The 23,912-nt window shown below is 42.9% G+C and overlaps 2 protein-coding genes across 10 annotated transcripts in view; one reads left to right on the plus strand and one right to left on the minus strand.

The window, feature by feature from the left end:
- LOC113017156 (type II inositol 3,4-bisphosphate 4-phosphatase-like) overlaps positions 1 to 21,423 on the plus strand; it is a 34,468-nt gene extending 13,045 nt beyond the window's left edge. For 6 of the 9 annotated variants that reach the window (XM_080292617.1, XM_026160312.2, XM_080292619.1 and 3 more), the window contains 12 exons: positions 892 to 1,000; positions 2,817 to 2,982; positions 3,072 to 3,260; positions 3,344 to 3,482; positions 4,228 to 4,439; positions 4,555 to 4,678; positions 6,035 to 6,161; positions 6,241 to 6,381; positions 7,034 to 7,131; positions 7,277 to 7,374; positions 7,710 to 7,864; positions 8,137 to 9,956. In XM_080292617.1, the coding sequence (XP_080148743.1) occupies positions 892 to 1,000; positions 2,817 to 2,982; positions 3,072 to 3,260; positions 3,344 to 3,482; positions 4,228 to 4,439; positions 4,555 to 4,678; positions 6,035 to 6,161; positions 6,241 to 6,381; positions 7,034 to 7,131; positions 7,277 to 7,374; positions 7,710 to 7,864; positions 8,137 to 8,359 (1,781 nt within the window). In that variant the 3' untranslated portion in view covers positions 8,360 to 9,956. Of the gene's footprint in view, positions 1 to 891; positions 1,001 to 2,816; positions 2,983 to 3,071; positions 3,261 to 3,343; positions 3,483 to 4,227; positions 4,440 to 4,554; positions 4,679 to 6,034; positions 6,162 to 6,240; positions 6,382 to 7,033; positions 7,132 to 7,276; positions 7,375 to 7,709; positions 7,865 to 8,136; positions 9,957 to 21,129 lie in introns of those variants that run through there. The other 3 variants (XM_080292634.1, XM_080292626.1, XM_080292636.1) reach the window with 3 other exon arrangements.
- LOC145421808 (tripartite motif-containing protein 16-like) lies at positions 10,176 to 13,065 on the minus strand. Its single transcript, XM_080292647.1, has one exon. The coding sequence runs from the start codon at positions 13,063 to 13,065 to the stop codon at positions 11,644 to 11,646; it is 1,422 nt and encodes a 473-aa protein (XP_080148773.1). The 3' UTR covers positions 10,176 to 11,643.
- Positions 21,424 to 23,912: the final 2,489 nt, after the last annotated feature.

Consider the following 23,912-nt stretch of genomic DNA (forward strand, 5'->3'; position numbering starts at 1 on the left):
CACAGCGCAGCACGCTTTCCTGCTCCCGTTTGCAGCAGTTACAAGTGTCTCCCTCTAATTTCAGTGGTGTTTTGTGAACAGCTTGCAGGTAAATTACTGCAGGTTTTTGTTGCATCCCAGTCGATGCTGATAAATAAGAATAAAAAGATGTATTTGCTATGTTGACATAAATTAAAAATGCTCAAATATTTAAATATTATTTAAGTGTTTCTGAATCATAACCGAACTTTCTTTAACTGCTTCTTATTTCTGTTGTGTATTTTTTATCGACTTTTGACGACACTTTACAATAACCATCAGACATACATGTAAGCAAACAATTGTGATTTAAACTTTATCAAGTAGTTATTTTACTGTTAATAATAAATGATGTTTGCCATCATTAGTAGTGGTGTAATTCCCCTTTATGTTGGTTGTGTGAATAAAAGCAGAAAATAACATTTTATGTCAACGCGGCTGTTGTCTCAGTCTGCGGCTTCCTTCTTCTTCAGGCCTGTGGTGCGTGTGTGGTATGAACAGCGAGACAGCGCTCAGTCGAGGCTGTTTTATAGTAACTCACACCACAGGTTTTCCTAAAGTAAAGGTGAAAGCAAAAGTAAAAATGAAACGGGGTACAAAGGTTCACAGACTGGTACTACTGCCACTCCACCGGCTTACTTAAACATTCCTAAACATCATCTATTAACCTTATGTGGCTGGTTAAACTGGTTTAATTGGAATTGTTTACCAGTTTGTAGGCATTATCATGTATCATGTAGCAGCTGTAAACACCACATTATGATTCACTGATGATGTTATTATAAAGTGTTTTGTTTCCCATCTTCACCTTTCTCTCTCTCTCTGTGCTTTAGATGCTACAAAGCTCTCTCACTCACTCATCTCTGTCCTCAGGTGTTTGGTATGACGTTATAACCTTTGGTGCTCCGGCTGATCATCACCAGGCCTTTAAACACGGAGGGCTGAAGAAACTCCTCAGGAAACATACAAACCTCAGGGAAAGGTAACGTCTCCACCCTTTATTTTCTCTTCCTCCTCCTTCCTCCAACAGCGTCACACTCAAACATAATATTGTTGGCTGCTGTCGGTTAATCTCTATAATCTCGACTCTGTCAGGATTAGCGTTGCTGCATTGTGGAGTCGGCGCACTGATGCTTTAATTTTTATGGAATTATCTCAGTCTGCACACAGCAGAGGGATGAATGGCAGTGATGTACGTTTAGAGTTAAAGAGATTGTAAGCGCTCGCTGTAAATTAAATTGAGCTGAACACAAGTTAATATCTATAAACATGAACTCATGAATAAAAAGTTTTCTCATTGCCACAAATTGGTGACAATTTATCGCAAATAATTGGTGACGATCGTTCCTGCATTAAGTAAATCACACTGTGTGACACTAAAAACTTCTACGAGCGATTTTCCAGCACAATGTAAGATTGTAACGAGGCAGAAGGTCCAACCAAGTGACACAGAGATCATCGGATTAACATTTTGGATTCATCCCCAGATCTTAATGTGATTTAGTGTGTCAAACACCAAATTCGTGCCACTAACAAAACTTTTGTCCATTGCTGTAGAGAGATCAAATATAAGAACGTGTTAGTCAGTGTTATTCAGCGGCCCCTCGTTTATCACGAGTTGCGTTCCAAAAATAACCAGCGGTAGGTGAAGTCTGCGCAGTAGCCACCTTTATTTTTTACAGTTATTATAGATGTTTTAAGGCTGTAAAACCCTTCACTACACCCGTTATACACTTTTCTCAGACAGGCTCGAACATTTTCACACTCTTCTCTCTTGTTTAAACACCCTCAAAGTTCAAACCTTTGTAGAAAAATACGTCCAGTATTATGAACTTAAGGAACCTGCAGGTGTCTTTGACGCTGCAAAGGTTTGTGGACATTGTTGTGTTTGTTGGGGAGAAAACTTACAAACATACAGTACAGCACTTCAGAGTCACACTGCTAGCGAGCAAAGATTTCAATAAATTTGACAAAGTGAACACATTCACGCTCTGTACTGCGCAGGAGACACGACATGAGATTGATTGACAGTGGTCTAGAGCCAATCAGGACGCAGAACATAATGTGCTAACAAAAAACCCCCAAAAAAAGCAAAATTGCACACAAACACAAAAAAAATCACCGAAAAGTGATCTGCGTTACTGTGAGGCATCACTGTATTGCATAAAGAGGCATCTCAGAGATAAAAACAGATTTGTGTGTCCACATGTGAAAACTGGAGACTGTGCAAACCAATCAAATCAAATTTGCTGTTTTTTCTGCATTGAGGTTTAATATCAGTCACTGTTGTGTCCAACAAGCTTGTCATGAAGGATAAATACTTAAAGGTGAACTTTAACTCTAAATGCTCAGCTTGAGGTTTAAGAACAGAAATGTCCTGACCACAGGGGGACATCACGGTGCTCGTCGGCTGAGCACGTTTTCAGGCAGAAATAATCCTACTTCTCACTTTGACCCCAGTAAACTCTGTGATGAGTTTATAGCATCAATCATCTTTCTGATTACAACATGTTTCGTTTGGAAATAATGGCCCCACCTAGAGTTAAATCGACCGCCCAGGCTAAAGCTGCTAGATTACGAGCGCGCAGTAGTCTTGGATGTAACCCATGTCCTTCACATCTGGTTTTAAAAAGCCAAAATGTTGCAGTCAAGGATTCAATACAAATTCATGTTGTTATCTGTTGTATAACAGATACAACAGTGTGTAATCTACACAGGTGGACTTGTTGGACTCTTCAGTCTCTTTCAGTTTAGCTTGTTGGTAAAGTTTTCCTCGTCCTCCTTTCTTTCCTCTCCAGCTGTGTCTCTTACTCCCAGGAGGAGAGCTCTAGAGCCAAGGAGCTGCTGACAAGGATGGCCCAGCTGCAGCCGTTGGTCTTCGGGCTCGCAGAGGAGCTGCTCTCCGTCGCGCAGGAGCTGAACGCCGCCCGGCTGCGGCAGGTCCTGGGCAGCCTGACGGAACAGGTGAGGAAGGAATAAGAAGAATACAGCTAACCGGCAGTCGTTTGGACACCAAGAAATCTGACGTTTCCTCATACTTTGTCGTCCACCAGACCGAGCAGTTTGTGCATGCGCTCAAAGAGGAGTTGGTAAAATGCGCCCTGCTGGAGATCCATAACCAGTGCATCGCAAACGCCAACAGCAGCCACGTGCACAGCAACGGGCTGCTGTGTGAGAACTGTCCCGCCGATCAGGAGCAGGATGGTGGCCGACACGACACGGAGTACGACGACGAGGAGTGGGCAAGTTGGAGTGTGTGTGATGTCTGCGTGTTTCCGACAGCGTTGTATGATTCCAGTTTTTATATGTGCTTGTTTTTGTGTAGGACAGGGTGTGGGTGAATGTCGGAAAGAGCATCAACTGCATTGTTGCCATGGTCGACCGACTGCAGCAGCAAGAGGAGCAGACGGTGATGTCACCAGAGCCGCAGGAAGGGGACACAAACTCTCAGAACACAGGTGACGGTAAATCACGTCTCAGAGTTCTTATTCAGACAAGTGCATGTTTCTGCTCCTGTTTGTGTATAAAATCATTTTTATATGTTTTAATATATTTAGCATTAAATTAGCGATAAAAAAGCAAATTTGTCAATTGATTATTCTGCAAAAGGTTTTAGTAGATTCAGCTGTTCAGTCCATAGTTACCTTGGCTGTCAGTATGCTGTGTGTCCACGTGTATTTACTCTGGAGGAGGAAGTCTTGAAGTATTACCTGACATTGTGCACGTGTTAATATCATGGATTATGCTAGCTGATAATCTGGCAGGCAGCGTTCTCACTGAGATTATGCTTGCAATAACGTTAATAAGCTCGATACAGTTTTTCAGCGATGTGCATCTTGGCTGTGCATGAATCTTGTGATGGTTAATTTAACCTCGGGATTATTTCATCTCGAGTCCTTTAAATCAAAATCAGTCCGTGTGCTGAGACAGTCGGAGAATACCTCCGTTTTTAAATTCCGATCAGACTTTGACAGTGAACAGGGTTTAATACATGCACAGAGCACGTTTGAATAACAATTTTTAATGCTTCACTGTTTTCTTTCTGTTTGAAAGATCACTTCATCTCACTCATCAGTGCTGCATTTCCTGTTAACTTAGATTTGCTAGTTCTTCTTCTTCTTAGATATCTCATTTTCAGATATCTGTTTTTTGTTTTCTTAAAGTAAATTTCTGATTAAAACACCAAACTTTCTCACGCTCTCCCTCCAGCCTCTCGTTCCTCCTGCTCCTCCTTCTCTGGGTGCACCTGGCAAGAGCACCTTCTCCCTCTGGTGGTCACTCTTAGGGACTGCGTGCGTGAGGCAGTGGGGAAGGCCCAGGTAGCAATGACCTTTGTGGTCCTGCAGGAGGCAGTGGATGTGACGGTCGCTCAGGGCCCTGCACACATAGCCCAGAGACGTCACGCCGTCTTCAGCCAGGCGGTGAGGATGACAGAGATTTAAAAGGGAACATGTTCTGTTTTTTTTTTATTGGGGGGGGGAATTTTAGTGGGAGTTTGTAGTTTTCTGTATTAAAGAAACTGTGTTTGTCTTCCAGCTCTCAGCAGTAGTTTGTGGTGTCATGCTGAAGCTTTACAGAGGCCTGGAGGATCCTGACTTTCTACGGCAACTTCACACTGTAGGAGTATTGGCTCAATTTGAAAGCCTGTTGAGCACCCACGGTAAATACACACTAGTCACACACAGTCACACTATGGAAAACAGTCATTGGTGAGACCAAATTGTTGTTACCATGTTTGAAGAACCTGTGATCTTTTTGCCTTTGACATGGTTGCCTTAAAGACGGGGACCAGGTCTCATGATTGAGTGATTGATGTGTTAAAATGGCAATTGTGGAGTTATTCGGCTATCAGTCTGCAATTAATGTATTTTTCGGTCCATAAGGTGAATTAAGCAAAACAAAACAGTCAGATGAGTCAAACTTTATTCAACTCATTCTTCTTGCTTCCTCCACTTCCTTACCATTGATTCATTAATGTTGAATTCTCTGGCAGCTGCTCTATTCCCGTGTTGTTGCAGTATATTAATGACTAACCTTGTATTGTGGATGGATTATCTCAGTTGTTCTCCTGACTGAAGTTTGATCCATTTACAGCATCCTGCCATGCAATTGCATTTGTCCCTGACCATCAGGAACCCTCGCGTTAAGGGTTAAGGGGAAAAAGTTGGCGTTCATCCTCCAGCTTCACTGTGCTAATGTTATGCTAACATAGCTGTGTCGCTAGCGATCATGTAGCACATCATTATATTCCAGCTAGCCAAACTTCAGTAACCCGACAAACCTCACTGCTGTTGAGTTTTCTGTCTTCATGTCTTCTGAATGTTAAACTTAATTGTTACACCTGTTAAAGCAGCAACGCTGATCATTTTATTAAAGATGAAAGAATTTAGATAATTTTTAACTCTCAGTGATGCTGCAGTGTTCGTTTGACTTTGGGACCTGAAGCAGACGGAGTTTTGGACCCAGATTTCTCCGCGAGGCTCCTGACTATGGTAGCCATAATGCTCCGATAAAGCCACGTACCACATAAAATCGGTTCGAGCTCAGTAAGCACAACCAAAATTCATACATAAGGCGCACTGTCGATCTTTGAGAAAATTAAAGGATTTTAAGTGTGCCTTATAGTCTGAAAAATATGGTACGTACAATCTGTTTGTGATGATACAGTGATTAACTGTGATTAATCTGGGAAAATTCCACAGATTTATTTGGGAAAGTACCCAAAAAACAAAGAGTTGTCAACCAGTTCATTCGAGTTTCTTATTGCAAGATGTGTTGCAAATAAGTTATTGGTGCAGACTGACTGAGACTGATGGCAGTGTGTTGGCCGTCTGTCTGTGATTTGGAAATCTTCGCCGCTCTGTCTGAGTGATTGTAGTAAGGTGTGTGTCAGGCCTTCACTGAAAGTGAAAGTTTTAGTGCAATCACGGGGCATCCACTCTCAAGGAAGCTGCTGTCCTTTATTTTAGTGTGACACATGCAGTGCTTACACATTTAAGGTGTGTTTGTGTGTCAGGTGATGAGATTGGGATGCTGGAAGACATGGAAGTGGGCGTGGCTGACCTAAAGAGAGTAGCGTTCACCATCACCGAGGCCAAAACGGAACAACCAGACGACCTGCTGCCGACACTCAGTGGAACATGGTGGGAATACACACACACACACATCTATACACGCAGTGAGTGTGCAGCTTCCTCACTTTGTGCGTTCATCTCCAACTAGGGGCAGTTTTATTGTTGAAGTGCCGTTGCCCCCGGAGACCTTCAGCTCACTTCCACAGGAACTGAAAGATGGACTGTTGATTCGAGTCGATCCTGTTCTGTTTAACATTGGAATCAACCAGCATCAGAGTTACGCTGAGAGGTAAACAAACCGCTTTTCACTCTTTAATGAGCAAAATTAAAACTCTTGTGAACATCAATATATTTTTCTACCGCTGAATAAAATTGCTGGAAGTAGAGGTCTTATAGGAAAAAAATATTAATGTGTCTGCTGTTGGTGCACATCTTCATCGACAGCTTAATCTTCATTAGAGATTATTAATCAGATGACTTTAAGCTGCATCTCAAGCTGCACATTCGTCTTTTAGGATTCGACTAGCTTTGGTTACTTCTCTGTAGGCGCTTAGCTCATCCTCCATTTGAAACAAGCAGCCCTTTTAAGGCACACCTTTTTAAAAGTCCACTCTTTTCTGATTGGCCGGCGTCTGGAATGGTTCAAATTAAAAGCCCAAATAAGAACCCAGAGGAGTTTCAAGATGTAGTGGTTGAATTTTGTGAGAAAATCTGCAAGTAGAGATCAGGTTTAGGTAGAGAAAAGGCTTTGAAAACAACATTTACTGTTCATACCTGGCTTTTGACATTTCCCTCATTATTTGAAACTTTAGCCAACTTTTATTATGAACATTAAACATTATAATATCACAACAACAAAAAATAGAAGGTTGCTTCCTGTAAGCTGCGAAATTTCTCTCCATTTTTGGTAAAAATACTCAGAAGCTGATGTTTGTTTTCAGGTTTGGTGACTGTTCGTTGCAGGAGAGAATAAACCAGCAGAGCTGTGAGCATCTCAAAGCTTATTGTAACACACTGAGGGACAGACTGCCGGACATGGGTAAGGCTTTTTTATCACTACTGCGGTTTCTTCCTGTTAAAGGGTGCTTTCCTTCCCACTCTTGCTAATTGCTTGCTCACAGAGGGTTGTCTGATCGCTAACAGTGAAACAATGACTGAACTGAACTTCCTTCTTCTTCTGTCAGCTGGTATCCAGTCGCTGGCAGACTTGTTGTCTTCTCTGGAACGCAGCATTGAGGCCAAGAAGAGGAAGAACGTGGAGGTTCTGTGGATCGCTGCTAAGGTAAGCACCTGAAACAGACTTACTCATGTAAGATTTTTAAGACCTGACTCTGTGGGGATCACCTGGTGGGAACCACCGGGAAATATCCCAGTGCTCCCGATGGGGACTCCTTTACTCCATGTAACCAGTTTAGAACCACAAATTAACCTCACAAGCAATAATATGCTTGTACAGGCGAAGAACGTCCAAGCCCCACAGAAAGAGCTCAGCTGACTGTCAATGTTGAACTTACTCAAGGGGCATTTACACTAGGACCTCTGCTACAACACTTCCCATAATATTAATGTGTTTTCTCTGCTTTGGGCCTTTGAACAAAGTGTTTTTGTCACGTGCAGGTGTGTCGTAAGGTGAACGGTGTGCGGCTGACGAGCTGTAAGAGTGCGAAGGACCGCACTGCGATGTCGGTGACGCTGGAGCAGTGCGCCTTACTGCGGGAGCGACACACACTCAGCCAGCAGCACTTCAGCACCGCACTGGACTGGATGAGAAGGTGTGTTTTTGTTTCTCCTGAAAAACACAACAATCCTCTTCCTCTTGCCTTCCTTTATTTCTGTTTGTTCGCCTCGTTTGTTTTTCCTGTTTCCCCGTTTTGTTCTCCACTTATTGTAAATGTTGCAAAACTTTTTCAGTTTAATCTTTTTCTCTCTTTGTTCTTTTACTTCATGCCATCAATTCCCTCTCTTTCTCTTCACATCTCTTCCTTCTCTGCCCCCCCTGGCTTTCATTCACACTTGCACACAAACACCCCTGCTCATCCTCCAGATCTCGTCTGTCCTGGGGGCAGATGCTTGGCTGTTACACCCAGTCAGGGTTCCCTGTCTCTGGGTTAGATCCAGGGGAGACTCCCTCAGAACTCCCACAGTGTTTGGCCCCCAAAGCCCCCAGACGGCACCTTTACCCAGTGGCCTTTCTCCTGGTGACCTCTCACCTCCTGGTTCTTTGGCTCATCCTCAGCCTCGTTATACTGCTGGCAAAATACCAGTAGAGCAGCACAGACTGGGAACACTGGGAAGTGGACTGCATCACTATCACTCTTACTATTTTCTGTCAGGTTTGTTCAGACGAAGCGTGTTCATGAGATTTAATTCAGCTTAAGGAGACGAGAGGCGGCTTTCTTTATTTTTCTCTTTCATTTGTTGGAAAGTTTTATTCACAAGAATGATACCAAAGACTAAAACAATATGTCAGTCAGTAAATATCCTCTAATGTAAATCTGGACGTGTTTTAGAGTTTGGGGGGGTATTTACATTTTTAGGGAAATGTTCTTGCTTATTTATAGCTGTATATGTGTATATATACAGTCATAGGAACCATATGTCTACAAAAAAAAGAGTAAATTAGATTCACTTTAATAAAATATAAAGTTACAAATCTTGATAAAGTAAAATTTTTAGATGGTGCTCAAGTGTTCACTCAATAATGTGCACCCCTCCTCAAAGTCCACCCCACTCTTCTTCCCTGTCGCACATCATTTCTCTGCTATGCTGCTCATTCTGTTTAGAGACCAACAGAGGAACAAGTTTGAATGAAAAGCAGACGGTTATTTGTTATGGCTTTGAAATCTGAAATTTGACTTTATTATTACCAGACCACAGTTTGTGACTGACACAAGGTTGATAATGCTTTTTTTTTTTAACCCTTCAATTTATAGCGAGGGTTAGGATACAATTAATTTGTAGCACAAACGTTTACTCTAGTACTTTACTGAAGTGCAAAGACATGAACAGTCTGTAATTTTAATGGAGAGGGGCAGCATAACAACCACAACATAAAAGTTATAAATTAATTTTCATGTCACTGAGTGAAACAAGTGTTTGAGAACATGCAAAACAGGACTTACTACTTGGTGGCGAAACCCTTGTTGGCAAGTTCAGCAGTAAGATGTTTGTACTCCTCTTTACAGAAATGCTCTAAATACTTCAGGTTTCTTGGCTGCCACTTGGCAACTCAGAGATTTAACATGCTAACTGAGGCCTGTAGAGTCAGAGATGTAGCTCTCTGTTTTTTGGATGGTCTGACATTGCTGTGAATTTACTGAAACATTCACTGCTGGGAAGATTGTGGCATTGTGCTTTCATTCAGCACAAACACGAATGTTTGTGAGCAGCACACTGCCGAAGCTTCTGCTTTTATAGAGGTGATCATACTTGCTGAAGATCAGTTACTGTAATCTAATGAGTACTTTATATTTTGATCCTAAAACCTTAGTATACATACTTGAGTAAGATTTATTCAGCACAACTAATCATAGTTAAGATCTATGTGTGAACTTATTTTGCAAAACAATAATTTAATAGAAATTTCTGTTGTGCAACAATGTAACACATTGTCTGTCTTTACTAATCAAATATTGTGATGCCCTGCGGGTCCTCCTCACTCTATTTAAAAAGTCCTGTAAACCCCCTGCGGGTGGTAAGTGTTAGTAAAAAACGAATGCATAAAAATACACAGAATGCAATGAATAAAGTGCCTGACACATATCATCTCCATATTTTAGGCTCATACACCTCATTTTAAACCCTTTTATTTGTGTGTGTTTTCAGTCATAATAAATTCATTAAAATTATTCATATTAAAAATGATTATTATTTCTTGGCCTTTCATTGTTTTATGTAACTGCACAGCACAGGTGGAGGATGAAGTTCATGACTCATTAAATCACAACAGACACATGATGGGAAATACAGCAGGCTAAAATAAAGCAGAATCATCCTTTAACATGAAGTCGTCTGTATCCTATGGTTCACTCTGACATCATGTGATGTTTACATGGAGTAAACTTTTAGATTCACGTCATTCAATTTGGTTTAAAGTCAAAACAGTTTTTATTTATATAACACCAAATCAGAACAGTCACTTCAAGACTTCAACATTCACACAATCAGTGTGTATGACTCAGGATATGAGCTGTGAATAATCAAGTAATGACGAGAGACGATCACAGTGAACAACAAAATCTAAAAATAAATGTGAATGTAATTCTAAATGTTTTTTTTTGTTTGTTTTACAAAATGAGAACAAATTCTGTGCAATGAATTAATGAATCTGCTGGTTTTTCTATTACGGTCCATGAATAAATTGAATTGAATTTAAAAAATATACATTAGCCAAAATATTCCTGAAACATTTGGAGAAGAGAGAAGTTCACATATGTATGTGGTTTCATTCAGTATTGCTGAAAAAAACTCACCACAGGGCTCTAGAGTGTGACCAATTTGGTCGCAAATGCGACCAAATTTTTCAGTGGTGCGACTAAAAAAAAATATTTGGTTGCACCTGTGCGACCAACTGTTCAAGTGGCAAAAAAAAAAAAAAAAAATCTGCAACCTTCCCTGTGGTCAACAACAGACACACATTTTGCCCCTATCATGGACTAAACCAATCAGAGATAGTCAGGGGCGGGACCTCTCTGATTGGCCGTGGTCCAGTTGAAAGTGCAGGTGGAAGTGGGAGGTGAGTAGCTTGAATAAAGCGATATCAATTCATTAAATCCTGAATCGACTTTTAAATATAACTGTGTTTTGCCAGAAACGCCAGATTCTCAGATTAAAGCTCACAAAACCATTTCAACAACAACCAAACAGCAAATGAGAGCAGGTACACGAATTCCACACAAAACACAGAACGGACCGACGCATCAGAATCAACTTTTTCATTCTCGGCTTTCTCACCCGACGGCCCGTAGACGGACACGCTGTCGGAGCTTAGCCATTCTAACTTTTTAAAGTTAGGCGTACTGGTACGCCCATGGCAAAAAGTTAGTCTAGAGCCCTGCACCATGAGCTTTGAGAGTCTTAATGGTTAGAGACACCGGAAGTAGAGCCATCCAGACAAAGTCAATCATTATCTAAATGAAACATGATAAGACATCAAAGTAGCACACATGAAGTGTGACTGACAGATGATCTCTGTGCAGAGAAGTAGCACGACACAGAGTTCACAGCAACAACAATGGAGACCGAAGAAACTGGAAACTAAATCACACATTTTAACCAATTGTCCCTCAATGACTTTTGTTTATTGCAGTTTAATAAAGTCTGCAGTGACTTTGTAGTCTAAAAGGCAAAGTCCAGCATAGAGCGGCTGAGTGAATGTGGTCTGGACTCTGTGGAGGAGAGTCATGGTTTCAGAGACGCTGTAGAAAGACAGAATACCTGCTCTGTGATCCAGGTACACTCCTACTCTGGAGGACCGAGGACCTGAGACAGGAGTTGAGAGATTCTTGAAGTGAAAATCATAGCTATGTGTGTCACAACGTAATGCCCAAGATTAGTCATTTCCTCCATAAACACATTCATCTGAGTACCATGCTCTCCCAATATCCTTGTATGCCACTGCTACACAAACTCCTCTCCCTGTCCACTCCACCTCCCAGTAACAACGCCCAGTCAAACTCTCTTTACTCATTACCTGATAATAGAAAGTGAATCTGTCTGGGTGATTAGAATAGGACTGCTTTTGTCTTTTTACTGTTGCTTTTCTGTTCCCCTCAGATAATACCAGATGCATATTTGCTGTGTTTGGTTCCAGTGTGATTTCACGTGAATATTGTAAGAATCCAGCTCTGGTCTTTGGCTCTGCTGGTGACAGTAAAACATCCTCTTCAGTGACTGTCAGTGAGATGTTTGTCCATTCCTCTCTCAGAATGTCCTGTAGTTTATCTCTGGTCTCTGACACAGCTGCTGTCACATCCTCAAAGTAGCTCAGAGGACGAATATTGATGCTGGATGAGTGTGTAGACTCACTGAGTGCTGACAGTGAGGGGTAGTTGTGTAGAAACTGGTTGTGATCCTCTGTGTGTGAGAGCTGCTCCAGCTCGCCATCTTTCCTCTTCAGCTCAGCGATCTCCTGCTCCAGCTTCTCCTGAAGCTCTTTGACTCGACTCACTTCAGTTTCCTGCTGGGATCTGACCTGCTGCTTCACATCAGAGCTTCTTTTCTGGATGAGACGGATCAGCTCAGTGAACATCTTCTCACTGTCCTCCACTGCTTTATCAGCAGAGCCATTGATGGCCTCCACCTCCTGTTGAAGCAGCTTCACATCTTTCTCTCGCTCCTGGATTCTCTGCTGGATGTTTAGTCGTCTCACCTCGAGCTCCTTCTGCTTCTCAGTCCTTTCTGCTGCAGCTGGGACTGTTTCATGGCCTTTATGTTCATCCATCGTGCAGAGATAACAGATACTCTGCTGATCAGTACGACAGAAAATCTTCATCACCTCATCATGACGAGAGCAGATGTTCTCCTGGGTCTTTCTGTAAGGGTCAACAAGTTTGTGTTTCTTTAACGGAGCTGCATCATAGTGAGGTTGGAGGTGTTTCTCACAGTAGGAGATCAGACAGACTAAACAGGACTTGATGGCTTTCAGCTTCCTCCCAGTACAGACATCACAGGCCACATCTTCAGGTCCAGCATAGCAGTGATCAGCTGGAGCAGCTTGGAGTCCAGTCTTCTTCAGCTGCTCCACTAAAGCTGCTAACATGGTACTCTTGACCAGTACAGGCCTCGTTGTGAATTGCCCCATGCACTGAGGGCAGCTGTGGATTCCCTTCCTATCCTGTTCATCAAAGTGTGTTTTAATACAGTTCATGCAGTAGCTGTGTCCACAGGGAATAGTCACTGGATCCTTCAGTAGATCCAAACAGATGGAACAAGAGAATTTCTCTGAATCCAGCTGAACTCCTTTCTGCTCCATTTCTCCTCTCAGCAACACTCGATATTTTAATAAGAAAGAAGCTGTCAGACAGGTTGTTTCATTTAGACTACAGAACAGGGTGCAGTTTGAACTTTAGCAGCATTTATGACTTTACATTTTTATCATCATCAGTTTGAACTTTGCTGGAATGTTTTACCACTCCTTCAAATTGTAAAAGACTGATGCTTGGTCATATGATCTGCTCCTATGGACCTATTTGTGATTGCCAACCAGTCAAATTGCAGTTCATAGCCCTGACTATTATAAGATATTCTGTATTGCTAAAAGTATTCTTTTCATCCTTCCAAATCAATGAATTTGGGTGTTCCAATCACTTCCAGGCGTTTAAAATTGAGCACTTAGCCAGGCAAACTGCTTCTGGAAACATTCATGAGAAATGAGTGCCCCTCTGGAGCTCAGTTAATTCCAGCTGAGTACATGTGTTTGGCCAGCTCATCCCATGCTGTCACATATCCTGTACTACTGAAAAATTCTTGAACTATACATTTTTTTTTCCTTTTTTTTTTTTTTTTTTTTTTGGATTGGTGTGAACACCACGGACCCACAGCATTCAGTCACTGTTCAGTCATTTATTCACAGCCCTACACCCCACACACCCACTGCCAGACTGAGGTCAGGGCCATATCCGGTTGCACCTACGGCAGTCACACATGCTCCACCCAGGTGTTACTGTGAATGATAACATCATCCAGGAAGGTGGCAGCCTGTGCACTGTGTGCCCCCCTACCTGGTCCATGTGACGCTGACGAAAGTGTCAGGGGCTCCAAACAAGCTGAAAGGAGGGCCATCTTTTCCCTGGACTGGTGACTGGGAATGGTAGGCATCAAACCGTGACACTTTGTTCACCTTGCGGTAGTCGACACAGAACCGTATATACCCATCCTTTTCACTACCAGAACTATGGGGCTACACCAGGGGTAGGCAACCTTTCTGATGATGGGTGCCATCTAAAATTTCCTCAGCAGTCAATGTGCCATATGATTGCATTAGCAATACATTTAATAACGCTCTATATTAACAGTTACACACTACATAGAACCACTTTATAGAATTATATTTGTTCACAGATGTTGGCAGCTATCAGCAAATAGTTATCAGCTATTTTGAAACAAAAAATACACTTTTTATCCATAACAAGAACAGCAAATGAACTGTGCAACAGAAAATGCAAATGCTAATTATGGTCTCCTCACAACAATTATAAGAAAAATAAACTGGGCCAATATGGCATGTTTGTTAATACAGAGACACACATGTTAATGTGATCTCTGGTCTTCCACTCAGAGACACAGGTCTCCGAGTGTCCAGCATTCAGGCGGCTACCTGAGGACATTCTTCGTGTCAGAGAAAATCTGCTCACACATAGGGATGGGTATCATTTAGCTTTTATCAGATACCAGTACCAAACCAGTACGTTTGAAATGGTGCCGGTGCTTAAAGAATGGAGAACACAAAATTGGTCCAAAAACCTCTCATGTTTAGCTGTTTTTTTGTAAAAAGATAACAATGTTAACCTTTTCTGCAGCTATGGGGCATATATGGTATCACTCTTGGCTGGAAGCAGTGCTTAAACAATGGAAAAAACACAAACTTTGTCCAAAAACCTCTCATGTTTAACTGTTTTCCACTTTTTCTTTGGTCATTTTAGCTTTTTTGGCCAGGGTGAAGGGAGCATCTGCCATCAAACAAGAAGACCGCTGCATGTAACTACGACGGTGTTTGCTAGTTCACCTTACATGCGTTAATTTAATAACGTGGTTAGCCTACTCAACGTAAATGACACACGAACAACATTAAGCTACTCACCCAGAGAAGAACGGCTGCACTGGCAGGGCTAGGGGCCAGGACTCTCCTCTTCGGGGAAGTTGCTAACTCCGGGTCCGGTAACAGGCACCACACCCGCAGTAGATGTGCTCGATGTGAGGTCTCGCAGCAAGCTATCAAATACGGTGCATTTCTCGGCTTTTAACAAAACGCTATGCGTCACCAGGTGTTTCATCAGATTCGAGGTGTTACCTCCTTTGCACAGTATTACAGTATCAGCTTGAATCACTTGTTGCAGGCAGCTGAGTTTGCATCTTTTGAAGTACAGCCAGACTTTTGACCGCTTCACCTTGGGAATTTTTAATCTGTAGCTCTGCTCTAAAAGAACGTACGTACCTGGACCTGCCTACTACGCTTGCAAAGGTAAAACGATTGGCTAGAATTCAAAGTGTAGGACATCTCAGGGAATAAAAGCACAGAAATAAAGCACCGAAATGTGCGCTGCTTTTTGGTCTGGTTACTACCGTTTATGTCATACCATAATACCGGTACCCATCCCTACTCACACAGATATGTAGAGCCAAATACTGTCAATAAGGCCTCTGCAATGTTCTGAAGACAGTTAAACTTGTCAGGTAGTGATGTCCAGCAGGTGAAAATGCAGCTCCATGAACACACACAGCTATAGATTCCAGCTGTGTTCATAGTTCTGCAAATTTTGACCCCCACAGCGTTGAGGTTTTCACTTCAATCAGCTGCATTTCGATTTCGCATTAACTGGCATTAACTCAGCCAGTTAATGTGAGACAAATCCAGCTGCTCATTAAAGCTTTCTGGTTTGATCAGAAAAGAAAACATTGGTCCATACGCCTGAAAGTCCTGAAAACGCATTGTGAATTCTGTAAGTTATTTTTAGCCAATTACAAGTTGAATCTGCTAGTTGGGGTTGTTAGCTAAGATACCGTCATTAAGAAGCAGCACAACTAATGTGTGTACGCGAGCTAATTTGCGATGTGCACCGCTGGCCCGGCCATTTATTTTTTTAATACACCTTCTCAGATTAATTCACTGCGTGTCGTGCCCAGGGCTGGACTAGGACAAAAAACATTGGCTAGAGACCAGCCCACCAGGTATTATAGGGAAAGCCATAAAGCCTTTGAATGAAAACAAACGCTGTTGTGACAGTGATGTGCACTGTCTTGTTGGTATATGTAGGATTTCTTTGCATTTTACATCAGATAAAAACTTTCATTATAAGATTCAGATAATTATTTATTAAAAGCGAGACATTTTAAATGAGAATAAAAAAGACAAGCATTTCTTTGTGCCCCCCTCTCCCTGTTAATGACCTACCTGGCCCCCTGGCAACACTTTGCTAGACCCGCCCTTACACAGTTACCAGCTGTCAGCCACATAGAAAAGGATCCTGGTGTTATTTGTCTCTCAGAAACAGTTCATAACTTCCCTTCAACTCATTCATGTCACCTAAAAGGTAAACCTGTTTCTCCATCACTGTTCAGCTCTGATGATTCAGTAAGGACATCTCCTGGTTTCATCTTCATGTTTCCATCTCACCACATATCCAAACCGACATCATGACCAGCAGCTTTACAGCTGTGGCTCCAGTAAACATCAGCTAATACTAGAAATTAATATTAAATAAATTCTAACAACAGCTGATCAAGCTTAAACGTGCTGCTGTTGTTTAGCACGACCTCCGCTGGTTTCCTCTTTCTGGCGCAAAGTGGACGATAAACAAACAAGAGAGACAGGACTTGCGTCTGAAAACCCGATCAGCTGATCATTGATCAGTTTCATGATTGAAGTAGCAACAGGAGAGGGAGGGGGGAGAATGAGAGAAGAAGAAACAGCTGCAGCTCAAAGACAGAATAACTCCAGCTTTGTCTTTTTCCATTCTAGCTGAAGTCCGGGACAAACTGTTCCTTTTCAGCTCAATACCAAACGCGTAATCTTTTCTCTTAATACAGGACGATTTCTTTTTTTACGGGATGGTTGGCAACTCTACTAACTAACCTTATGAATAAAATAAAGTTCACTATCAGTAACATCAAAGCACCCACCCAGCTGTAGAAACTCCGTCATGCTAGCTAGCACGCAGTACGAGTTATTGTAACTGACTGTAAAAAGTCAACACAACAAAAATAAACTCCACCTAAACTTGGTTCATATCTGACCCAGATAGAGGTGGTGCTATCAGTTAACCCTTTGCGTGCCACAGCTGGCACGCGTGCCCAGGGTTGCTGACCCCTGGGCTGCACCAATCACTGTGCAACTCTTCTATTACCCCCATTTTCAGCATCTTGGCCAATTCCTTCTGAAAAATTTAACGTTTATACTCAGGTAATCTGTAGGGCGATGAACGCACCATCATGCCAGGCTGCATCTTAAAATGAGTGACGAATGGTCGGGCGGGGAGAACCTATCTGCAAAACGCTGTTTCAATGCAACAACACCCTCTGGGCCTGTGTGAAATGGTTATCACACTGAAGGGTGGAATTTGGCACCTCCAGCCTCAACTCATCTCTCTCCTTCACCAGGCTCATTGGAGAATGGGTTTTTAGCCTCTCTCCGTGCATTATGGAGGTTGAGGTCATATACCTGTGTGGCTCCTCCCCTATCCGACCATACAACCTCGTAGTTGCCAAAAACCCCCCCCCAAAAAAAAACCTCATAGTCGGCATCGCCCATCTGTCATGTGACCACGGAAGGCCAGCTAACAGCTAATGGCGGCCCAGCTAATGAGCTGCCGGGAAATCATTTTCCAAGCGGCTCTTAGGCACCAAAAACTGGGTGTTCGTCCTCTGTGTCACGACTCACGAGCCCCAGCAATGCGGAACACCTGTGCCACCTTAGTCAGCGGACACTCCTGCCTCAGGTGTCCTGGCAGTCCACACTTCAGGCAATTCTGCTCCAGTGTCTGTGCTGCTGTCCATGGCTCAGGAAAGGTTCGGGTTGCTTCTGGGTCCTTGGCAGGCAGAGTGGAGACAAACGGGTTAGTTGGCCACCAGGTTGGCGTCCGCTTGACCAGAGTGGGCCCAGGAAGCTTCTTTCTTGACACAGGTACAGCTGACAAACCCAGAACCGCTGGCAGTGATCCTCCAGGGAGAGGCCCAAGTAATTGAGCTCCACATGGCTGATGTCCTCAAAACTGCCCCGTAACAGGTGACAGGCTCAAAGCCGCCATCTGAGCCTCTCCTGACAGCAGTAGCAGGCCACTGGCATGCCTCTGCTGTGGCCCAGAAGGTTTCCAGAAATGACTGCGGGACCAGCACAATCTGAACTCATTTAGGCAGCTTTCTTGTAATTTCTGTAAAGTCTTCAGGAATAGTTCTCCAGGCTACTTGAAGGACATTCAAAGCTCTTCTTTGGATGTTGGCTTTTGTTCTATTCTCTGTCTGGGTTATTCCAAATTGGATTTGAGGTCCATGACTGATAAGTGTGTTGATTTATCCAGATTTGCTTTTACTGCACTGGTAGTGTGTTTGGGATCAATGTCATTCTGAAAAATGAAGGAGTTGCCAATCAGATGCTTTGCTGATGGTATCGCAGGGTGCAGTGAATCGAAATCTGATGGTACTTTTCGTATTTCCAGCAATTTTGCTGTGGAAACTCGTTGTTGTACTTACACACTCTCACAAGATCAGTAAGGTCTGCCAAGAAAAGTTTTTTAACAATTTTATTTTTAAGCTATTTTATTATTTTATGTATTTATTTTTCTTAACTCAGACATGATCAGTATTAGGGCTGGGCCATATCATACCGTTCATGGTAATACCGGTATAATGTTGGGCAACGGTAAGAAAATCAAATATCGCAATAGAATATGGGTAAAACATGCTTGCGCAGTGCCTTTGTTTTCATACGCACATGGCAGAAAAAGCATGGCGGAGACAGAGAATGAGAAGGGTGAAAGCAGATCGTTGAATGAAACAGATGAACCAGAATTGGTTTGTAAAAATGGTGCAACTTCAGTGGTGTGGAACTGGTTTAGCTTTCATCCATCGGATAAACAAACCACTATTTTTGGTAGAGCATGCTAGCGGGCCGTCGTTATTACCATGTTGTTTGGAAAATACGGCACACTTAAAATCAATCCTTTGATTTTTCTGAAAATCAACAGTGCCCCTTATAATCCTGTGTGCCTTATGTATGAATTCTGGTTGTGTTTACTGACCTCGAAACGATGTTATGTTGTACACGGGGCTCAACTTTGCTAAGCTACAAACCCGCACCGCTTGATGGATTGTCGGAGCATTACGGCTATCGTAGGCAGGAGCCTCGCGGAGTGATACGTACTGTGCTTCAACATAATATTACCGTATTGTGTGTGTATAACCTCTGTTTAAGTTTTGTGGATATTATACATGGTTATGCTGAGGATATGTTGGACAATTTCCACTGGAAATGCCTTTTGGTTAAACTGTCAGATAGGATTTGCATTTGCACTGTTAAAGTTTTATATAACTTTAATGCACATAAAAAAACAGCTGCTTGTTCAAGTGAAAATACATTGATGGGTTGTTTTGTTTTGTTTTTTGCACTAATAAAGTTGTGGGGTTGTAAAGTATTTTGTCTAGTGTCAATTATATCGTCAGTTATATCATTATCACAAATTTTCAAATGTATATCGTGATAAATATTTTTGGTCATATCGCCCTGCTCTAATCAGTATATACCCTTCACACTCCCTCTTCAGCCTTCCGAGAGGATGTACCGGAGCGTTCAGGCTCGCTCCACTACACTGTTGCACAGCTTCATTCAACAGGTTGTCAGAAGGCTGAACTCTGTTTATGACCATTCCCCATCAGCCCCCTACCCCCGATTGTCTCTCACACAAGTTGGATTCAAATCTTTAATGCTGCCGACTGTCTTTGGCACAGTTATTTCCACCTCTCTCATACCTGCTGCTCTTGGCCGCTTACACTTCTATCCTTGTACATTTTACACAAAAAACCAAGAATGTCTTTGAGTACAAGGTGTGAACCTCGTTATGAATCAGAATCAGAATAGTTTAATAATCCCTGAGTAAATAATGAGGTTACAGTTGTTTCAAGATCGATGAGGAAAGTGGTGAAAGTCTCCTAAATCTCTTTTATGTCTAACATCACATGAATAGAAGTGGTTCTTCATGTGGTCCAGTGTCTTTGTTTCTATTCTCTCCTGAAAATGTATTCATGGTTGAGTGATTATTTACTTTTCTAATTTGTATTGTATTTGTATTCTTCTTATCTGTCAGCGATTTACATTTTATTTTATTTTTCCTCTTGATTTTGAATCTTTTAAATAAGCGGCACTAAACAAAACTGCCACTGGTTTTAGATATTTATGAAAAATGCTAATCTTAAACCATTGTATGTCCATGCCTCAATGTTAATTTGTGTATTTGTGTCTATTTCTGCCCTGCTCTGTATGCTGCAAAATGCTGCAGCAAGAGTCCTGACAGGAACTAGAAAGAGAGAGCATATTTCTCCTGTTTTGGCTTCCCTTCATTGGCTTCCTGTTAAATCCAGAATTGAATTCAAAATCCTGCTCCTCATATACAAGGTCTTAAATAATCAGGCCCCATCTTATCTTAATGACCTTGTAGTACCATATCACCCTATTAGAGCGCTCCGCTCTCGCTCTGCAGGCCTACTTGTTGTTCCTAGAGTATTTAAAAGTAGAATGGGAGGGAGAGCCTTCAGTTTTCAGGCCCCTCTTCTGTGGAACCAGCTCCCAGTTTGGATTCGGGAGACAGACACTATCTCTACTTTTAAGATTAGGCTTAAAACTTTCCGCTTTGGTGAAGCATATAGTTAGGGCTGGACCAGGTGACCCTGAATCTTCTCTTAGTTATGCTGCAATAGGCATAGGCTGCCAAGGGATTCCCATGATGCATTGAGTTTTTCCTTTCCAATCACCTTTCTCACTCACGTGAGAACTAATAAACCTCTCTTCACTGAATTATACCTGCTATTAACCTCTGTCTCTCTTCCACAGCATGTCTTTATCCTGTTTTCCTTCTCTCAACCCAACCGGTCGCAGCAGATGGCCGCCCCTCCCTGAGCCTGGTTCTGACGGAGGTTTCTTCCTGTTAAAAGGGAGTTTTTCCTTCCCACTGTCGCCAAAGTGCTTGCTCATAGGGGGTCATATGATTGTTGGGTTTTGCTCTGTATCTATTATTATAGGATATACTGTACAATATAGAGCGCCTTGAGGCGACTGTTGTTGTGATTTGGCGCTATATAAATAAAATTGAATTGAATTGAATGTATGCAGGGATGGCTGCAGGATGGAGAACGTGGAGAAAAACATTGGCAGCAGGAAGTTCGCCTTCAGCAGCGTCCAGCTTCTCACCTTCCCCAAACTCTACAGACCTCCAGATGGCAGCTATGGATAAGAATGCATAAAATGTATCTATGTACATATGTGTGTATAATTTCTTTTATCATTAATTTGTTTTATAATGTGATGACAGTGTTATTTTTATTTCTGTGTTCATAAAAATGTTGATTGTGGCTGTAGAAATTTGAATGACAAACATTTTCCTACAATAAACACTTACACACTCGACTTATTTCTGTCTAATATTAAATTAAACCAAATGGGTAATGATTTATGCAGCAGCACAAGTCATCGTAGTCTGGCGCTACAAAAACACATGAATCTGCTAAATTGTCCCTACTTTTTCATTTACCCCGATACAATCCTGTAAACTGAAAACATTTAATATTGATTAGTGCCAAAGTTTAGTATCTGATCAAATGTGAAAAAAAAATTACTAAAATCATCCCTGCTTTTGATAACTTATATCATTGATCAGAATACAACACTGGTGTTAAAGTAAATCATCTTGTATACTCCAATTTGGACATTTAAGTCAGGAGAGTTTGTTGTACACAAAGTTTAGCCATGGAAACATGCTGGGACCAATATTTTTGTAGCTTTATATCTTTGTACACGCACATCCATGTAATCACTGCTTTCACTTCCACTAGTATGCAGTTAATTCTCTATCATAATGTTGAATCCATCCAGTTAAATTGCTTATCCATTTCAGTGTTGTGTGGAAAATGGAGTCTATCCTGGCTGTCATAGGGCCAACAATGGGCTGTTTCAGTGGTTACTGTCTTGAGTTTCAGAATGGCATGCAAAGCACAAGTAGTCATCTTCAGTTTTGAAAAGAGGGGAAGTGAAATGCTGCCTGGCAGGTTTGGTTGGTGTAAAGTGATCATATATTTTGTTGTTTTATGAATTTAAAGTTGCCTTAAGTATTCCCACGCACTTTTTAAGGCTTGGTTAAGCTTTTGTTGTGAGGAAGAAACATTTTTTTTCTCCAGTAAACAAAAAGGGGTAAAACATTTTGGAAATGGGAAGTAAGTCACACATGCTGTTTTGGTTTTCCCACATTAGTTTAACCTCTTGGGACCTAGTGTCCACATATTGTCTCGCCTCTGTCAGTGCGCCCCAGGGTGGCTGTGGCTACAATGTAGCTTGCCATCACCAGTGTGTGAATGGGTGGATGACTGGATATGTAAAGCGCTTTGGGGTCCTTAGGGACTAGTAAAGCGCTATATAAATACAGGCCATTTACCATATGTAGACATTGTGGAGGTATGTAATAACGACAGGAGGGGTCTCAGTGTCTCACTCCAACTTTATTAACTGACTCTCAGAACTTCACATGTAGTAAGCGCCAAAATCTCCACCCCAGCACTTCCGTTCAACTTGGGTGTGAGTGGACTATTCAGTCCAGGATCCTGGGCCTAAGCAAACGACCCGAACGACTGAACCTGGGAGGGAGAGAACAGGAAGAGGAAGGTCCATTCTGTGAACGAGGCTGGTGAAGGCGAGCAGGAAAGGCAGGAGGAGGCTCAAACGCCGGTGGTCTGGGGGTAGTCCTGGGGGGAAAACCAGAGTCTGTCAACCCCATCAAAGGAGGGCGGCCACGGCGAGGGGCCTGGGCCGGCAGGACATTACTGTCCGGAAGAACATGTGCAGGTTTAAGTCTATCAACACACACAGTCTCCCTTCGACCCCCAAAATCCAAAACAAAATGTTTCTGGCCCGGTTCAATAACCCTGAATGGGCCGTCATACAGCGGCCGCAGCGGTTTCCTGTGGGCATCATGCCTGACAAAAACAAACTTAGCAGTCTCTAAAGTCTTTGGAACAAAAGTGTCAGGCACGCAGTGGTGCACCAGACCAGGAACCCGAAGCGAGTGCAAAAGCGGGTTGAGAGATAGCACCGATGGATCGAAGCAGGGAGGAGGATTTTCGGGCAAGAATTCTCCAAGCACGCGGAGGGGCTAGCCAAACACTAGCTCAGCTGGGGAAGCGCCGAGATCCTCCTTAACCGCAGAGCGCAGCCCAAGCAAAACCCACGGGAGGCAGTCAACCCAATTGCCATCCTTTAAGGAGGCGCGAAAAGCAGCCTTAAGCGACCGGTGGAACCGTTCACACATCCCATTAGCTTGCGGGTTGTATGCGGTCGTGCGGTGGACTTTAGCCCCCAGTCCATCGGCCATGGCCGACCAAAGCTCTGAAATGAACTGGGGGCCTCTGTCTGACGTAATTTCCGCGGATGGGCCGAAACGCGAGACCCAGGTTGACAAAAACGCCTTGGCCACCACTGCTGCAGTAGTGGACGCCAGGGGGACCGCCTCCGGCCACCTGGTGGTCCGGTCAACAACAGTCAAAAGGTGCGTAAAACCTTGTGACTGCGGCAGAGGACCCACCAGATCGACATGCACATGATCGAAACGTTTGCCGGGTATGAAGAACGGCTCCAGGGGCGCCTTGGTGTGTTTATGAACCTTCGCACGCTGGCAGGGAATGCACGCCGACGCCCATTCCCTAACAGATTTGCGAAGGCCTGGCCAAACAAATTTAGAGCTGACCAGTTTAACAGAGGCCCGGACCCCCAAATGAGAGAGAGCATGTACCGAGTCAAAAACTTGACAACGCCAGGAAGCGGGAACCACTGGGCGGGGGCGGCCGGTGGAAACGTCACAGATGAGGAGGGGACCACCGTCCTGCACGGGTCTGTCCTCTAGTATGAGG

Source organism: Astatotilapia calliptera, chromosome 3 (assembly GCF_964374335.1).
Source record: "Astatotilapia calliptera chromosome 3, fAstCal68.1, whole genome shotgun sequence".
Lineage (NCBI taxonomy): Eukaryota > Metazoa > Chordata > Actinopteri > Cichliformes > Cichlidae > Astatotilapia > Astatotilapia calliptera.